Source organism: Buceros rhinoceros, unplaced genomic scaffold (assembly GCF_000710305.1).
Source record: "Buceros rhinoceros silvestris isolate BGI_N320 unplaced genomic scaffold, ASM71030v1 scaffold13872, whole genome shotgun sequence".
Lineage (NCBI taxonomy): Eukaryota > Metazoa > Chordata > Aves > Bucerotiformes > Bucerotidae > Buceros > Buceros rhinoceros.
This window is the reverse complement of record NW_010397255.1, coordinates 37,459-42,913: the sequence shown is the minus strand read 5'-3', so window position 1 is coordinate 42,913 and position 5,455 is coordinate 37,459. Positions and strand designations below refer to the sequence as shown.

At 56.4% G+C, this 5,455-nt stretch overlaps 1 protein-coding gene across 1 annotated transcript; it reads right to left on the bottom strand.

The window, feature by feature from the left end:
- Positions 1 to 145: 145 nt before the first annotated feature.
- Positions 146 to 5,072, bottom strand: SDC3 (syndecan 3; the record flags this gene model as incomplete). Its single annotated transcript, XM_010146187.1, has 5 exons — positions 146 to 435; positions 1,286 to 1,556; positions 3,746 to 4,082; positions 4,220 to 4,493; positions 4,955 to 5,072. Coding segments are annotated over 5 exons (1,167 nt in total), but the record flags the coding sequence as incomplete, so codon positions are not given.
- Between the last annotated feature and the right edge of the window lie 383 nt (positions 5,073 to 5,455).

Sequence of the window (5,455 nt, the reverse complement as noted above, 5' to 3'; positions counted from 1 at the left end):
GGGCCCGGGCTCTTGGGCTTTGGCTCCTCGTCCCGCCCCTCCCGCTGCAGAAAGGCCAGCGGTTCTCGGTCTGAACGCAGCGATGCTCTGGGCGCTTGACGCTCCATCATGCCAAAGATGTGTTTTCTCCTTTAACTGCTGCGGGTTTTGCTTTTTAAATTCACAGTCTGATCCAAAAGAGAGAGAGAGAAAGAGAGACTGGATGAAGTAGAGGAGGAGAGAGAGTTTGGAGCGGGGAGGGAGGGAGTGCGAGGCACGCTGGGCTCTCCTATGCGTAGAACTCCTCCTGCTTGTCGGGCTTCTGGTACGTCACGTTGGCTTGCTTGGGCTCCTCCAGTGTGTAACTGCCCTCGTCCTTCTTCTTCATCCGGTAGATGAGCAGCATGACCAGGAAGGCAGCAAAGAGGGCTCCCACCACGCCGCCCACGATCACCGCTGCAACACAGAGAAGGGGCTCAGCCGTCAGTGCCACCCGGCAGCCCCGGCGAGGCTTTCAGTGCAGATCATCTGGGGGGGCATTTTGGAACCCAGCTTGGGTTTATGCTTTGCAAGTTTGCAAGCAACTTCCCTCCTGAAATCTATGGTTAAGGAAACTGAAAATGAAGGTGAGGGGCTAATGCAACCGCGTGACTCAAGAAGCTTCAGCAAGCTGCCAAGTGCAGCAATACTGAAGGGTGGGCAGGACCCAAAAGCATCTACTCTGCAGCTGCACAGGGAGTGATGGACTGGCACGAGGTCCCTGCACAGGCTGTCACCTCATGCAAGGAGGGTGCACAAAGTCCCTCGAAGAGCTTTGGGTGCCTGCTGGCATCCAGCACGCTCCGTTGAAGACCAACTGAGCAACAGCTGCTTTGCTGTGACATCACCTCCAGCTGCCTTTAGCTGGCGGTGGGACTTCTGCCCCATCTCTGTGTCCCTCTGGCTGGGACAAGGGCCCCTCCCAGGCACCTCTCTCCTCCCCTGCAGTCAGAGGTGCCGAGTGCTATGCAGCCAGCACTGTAGCACATCTTTCCAATAACATCCTATTTTTCTTCTGGAAACTCATCTTAGAGCAAACTGTGCACAGCTCTGCACTCTCCTGGCAAAGACATGAAGAACCCTGGGAACACCTCGGGACAGGCGCTGGAGCTATTTCGGCAGGAGGCTGTGGATTATCCCAGGCTCGACATCACCCCCATGCCCTGCCAAAGACCATCCCCTCTTCTGAGGCATGGGCCACCCAGCTGTCTGTCCCACCACAAACACACCAGCTCTTCCCCTGGAAGCCCATGGCCTCCTGTCTCACCTATCAACACTTCTTTTCTCTCCAGGATGTTTTTCTGGGGGAGCTGAGCAGCTGAGTTACCGGAGTCTATCGTGTTGTCGATCAGCCCCGGCTCTGCATTCTTGCCCAGCCCGGGTCCTGACGGTGGCGTCACCACAGCCATCACCTCATTACCGAGCTCAGGACGAGTCGTCTCTTCCTCCTCCCGGATCTCAAAGTCCCCGCTGGGGCCGCTGCTGACTGGGACCTCCAGCTCGTTGTCAAGGACTGTCGTCACCTCCCCTGGCTCCATCTGGGAGAAAGGACAATATGGAGCAGGGGACAAGGACCAAAGGGTGGTTCCTGCCTCCAGCAGCTCTGATGTGTCCAGAGGAAGGACATCACAGTACCGATGATAGGGTGACCCTCTCAGCAGGGAATATGGGGAATAAAGTTGGGGTGTCCCTTCCCTGTGTCACTGAAGTGGACAGTTATATTGCAGCAAGCAACACAGAATCACAGAATCACAGAATCATCATCCGGCCGGAAGAGACCTCAAAGATCATCGAGTCCAACCGTTACCCTTACACTGCCAGGGTCCCTACACCATGTCCCTCAACACCAGATCCACACGATTTTTAAACACTTCCAGGGATGGGGACTCCGCCACCTCCCTAGGCAACCCGTTCCAATGCTTAATAACCCTCACTGTAAAGAATTTTTTCCTAATATCCAACCTGAACCTCCCCTGGCGCAACTTAAGGCCATTCCCCCTCGTCCTGTCATTTTCGACATAGGAGAAGAGATTGACCCCCACCTCCCTACAACTTCCCTTAAGATAATTATAAAGAGCAATAAGGTCGCCCCTAAGCCTCCTCTTCTCCAGACTGAACAGTCCCAGCTCCTTCAGCCGCTCCTCATAGGACAAGTTCTCCAGACCCTTAACCAACTTTGTTGCCCTTCTCTGAACCCGCTCCAGCACTCCACTCCAGAGTGGATCCCACATCTTGATGGTCACCAAAAGGCTGAGGCCACTGTGGCTGACCTGGACCACTCTTGTCAGTCCCCATCCCAGGTGCCCTTGAGATGCACAAACTCTCACCTGTTCCCTGTAGCTTCCCCTCAAGAGAGCCTCACATCCTAGACCCTCTTTTGGGCTCTCTCTGTTCCCAGGGTAGACCAATGGCTGGCTGAAACATCTCACAGATGCCTCCTTGCTAGACATGAGGTAAAGCAACCAGTTGTGATACAACAAGCAACACAGCAAGTGTCATTGTCAGATGTCATTGGGTGAGCCCCATGAGAGTCCTTCCCCTCTGTCTTTCATCCCTTCAACCAGCTCTTATGGTTGCAGCCCTGTGACACAGGGCAGGAGCAGGAAGATGAGTCCTTACCCAGGACGCAGAGCCGGCCCAGCTCCCTGATCAAGTGCCCTTGGCAAGGAGGTGAATTCAGCCTCGGTAGAAACCATGGGCTGGGCAGATGAGCTGCCCCATCCCTCTCCAGGCCAACCCTGACCTATTCGTTGCCTCCTGCACATCTCCACACCTGCAGCTCCCTCAGAACCAAATCCCCGCTGATCTTCTCCCTTATGCCATCAGCCTGACCTGCTACATGTGCACATGCTGAGCTGGACCATACTGAGCATCCCTGAGCAAAACCTCCCCGGGATCCCTCCTTCTTGGGGCAAATGGGTCCCTCCACAGCTGCCTCAGGAGGTTGGGAAGTGCGATGAGCAAAGAGCTTGATGGGCTGAAGCCAGGGCGGGCGAGCCGGAGCCCTCTCCATGTCATGCTGCCCGCGGCGCGAGCGCATGGCTCACTGCTTCCCACAAGCAGGCGGTTTTGTGACAGAGATTAACCGAAGGTCAGCGAGAGCCCAGGGCACTCTACATACATATATGTACCAGAAAAAAGGGACTAGTTTAGACAAATCACTCCACCTTTCAGTCAAAGCGTTTTCAAAGGGCCCCTGAGGGGCTCTGAATGAGCGATGGATCAGCAGATTAAATCCCCTGCTCAGGACGCCCAATGGGCTGGAAATGCACTGTCAGGCCCTAATCGCGGAGCCTTTGGGCCTCCCACTGACAGGCGGCAAGTTGGGAAATGGTACGATGAGCCCAGGCACCAAGCCCAGAGGACAGCTGCTCTTTCCCCACGGGGTGGTGGCACCCTCAGCCCTGCTCCCCTCCTGCAAGGGGAAGCTGCTCTGGAGCAGCTGAGTAAGGCAGAGCCAGGGGCATCAGGGATGCATGGCAGACCCCTGGGTGCCCACTCTCAGCTCTCTCACCAGCCCATCACCCGCCCCCCTCCCTTTAATCTCCCCTCTCCATCTTTCCAAATGTTTCACTCCACAAAGCTTGAAAGAGCCCAACCTGGCTCGACCTCTGTCTGAGCAACTGGCTAAAGACAAATCAACCCCAAAGGCTTCTCATCACCATCACTTGACTTCCAATAAAGCACGTGAGCCCTTTAGCAGGAGAGAAGGGCTCCTGCCTCCTACCTGGGGGGCCTCTGTGGGCGGCAGCGTGGCAGGACTGGATGGCAAGGCAGTGCTTTTGTCTGGGAGGTCTCCAGTCCTGGAGGTGCTTGGTTTTGGCAGGGACCTGGGCTTAGCTGTGCTGGTGGGGACAAGCCGTGATGTGGCCACCTCTGTTGGCGTGCTGGTTTCGAGGACGGAGGTAGTGGGCGTCTCTAGGGTGGTGGCCTGGGTGGTGGTTGCCTTAGTGACTAAGGGGGGCAGGAACCTCCGGACAGTGGTGGGCTTGGCAGTAGCCATAGTTGTCGTTGTGGTGGTAGGAGAGTCACTGGCAGTGGTACTGGTGGTGGTTGCTTTCCAACTGGGGATGACTGGTGTCTCTGTCATCCTGGGGATATACAGGACGCTGGTTGTCTGCTCAGGTGTGGTGTCCTCAGCAGGGAATGGTTCAAAGGGGGTTGCCACGGGCTGCACTGAGGTGATGGGCAGCATGGCCGCCGTGGTGTCGTTGTGGTGGTAGGAGAGTCACTGGCAGTGGTACTGGTGGTGGTTGCTTTCCAACTGGGGATGACTGGTGTCTCTGTCATCCTGGGGATATACAGGACGCTGGTTGTCTGCTCAGGTGTGGTGTCCTCAGCAGGGAATGGTTCAAAGGGGGTTGCCACGGGCTGCACTGAGGTGATGGGCAGCATGGCCGCCGTGGTGGGGAGTGTGACGGACGTGTCCATGGTGAGGGTCACTGCTGTCTCGAGCCCCGACTCCTGCTCAAAATCTGGAAGAGGGGAGAAGAGCAAAGGGTGAAGCTGCTGCTGCCCCAGCATTCCCCAGGGCTGAAAGGCACCTGGCTGCACCTCCAAAACCACCGAGAGCATGGACTGGTTCCAGCACAGCACAAACCAAGGGCTGCAGGTTCCCATGTGGTGGCCAAAGCCCCTTTCTGGGGTCAATGACACCACGACAACATGGCCCGTGCTGTTGTGTGAGGAAGGGCTAATACTGCCCAGGTTGGCCAGAGACTGAAATGTGAAACAGAGTCACCTGAGCCCAACTGCTGGGACAGTTCCCTTTGCTTTTGTCTAGGCGAGGGCAAGAGGGCAGCTCTGGAAAAGGACAAGGGGCAATACCCTCCTCGCCCCATGGCAAGCCCCTCTCCGGTCCCAGCAAAACCCACCGCCAGGCTCTCCAGGGACCCTGCCCCAGGGACCCTTCCCCAGGAACCCTGCAGCTACTTACACCCCGAGCCAGAGCCTGAGTAGACATCATCCAGTTCATCGTCCCCAAAGGGGTCATCGTCCCCAGAGCCCTCCAGGTCCACGGGCCTCTCATAGTTCTCATTGCGCCAGCGCTGAGCCTGCAGCCAAGCAGGGAGAGACGTGTGAGCAGCTCCAGCCCAACCAAAGCATGAGCAATGCCTGCAGAGACACCCCCAGACAGCCCTCGTGGGATGATGCGCAGGGCGGACGGGCCAGGAAAGAGCAAGACCAAGGCAGCAGAAGTGCAGGCAGTGCTCTCCAGCTGAACCACCCCAAATCATGGGGTTTTTTCCCAAAACAATTGGCTGCTGCTAATCTTTCCGACAAGCTGACATTTTGGGGAGAGCTCACACTGACTCCAATAACGTTTCCCATGGAAACAAACCCTCTGGAAAAGGGCAAAAAACCCCAACAACTGCTTTGGGAAATGGCTAAAAAATTATCAGTTTGGTTAAGCAGCTCGTTATTGTTTTGTTTTAGA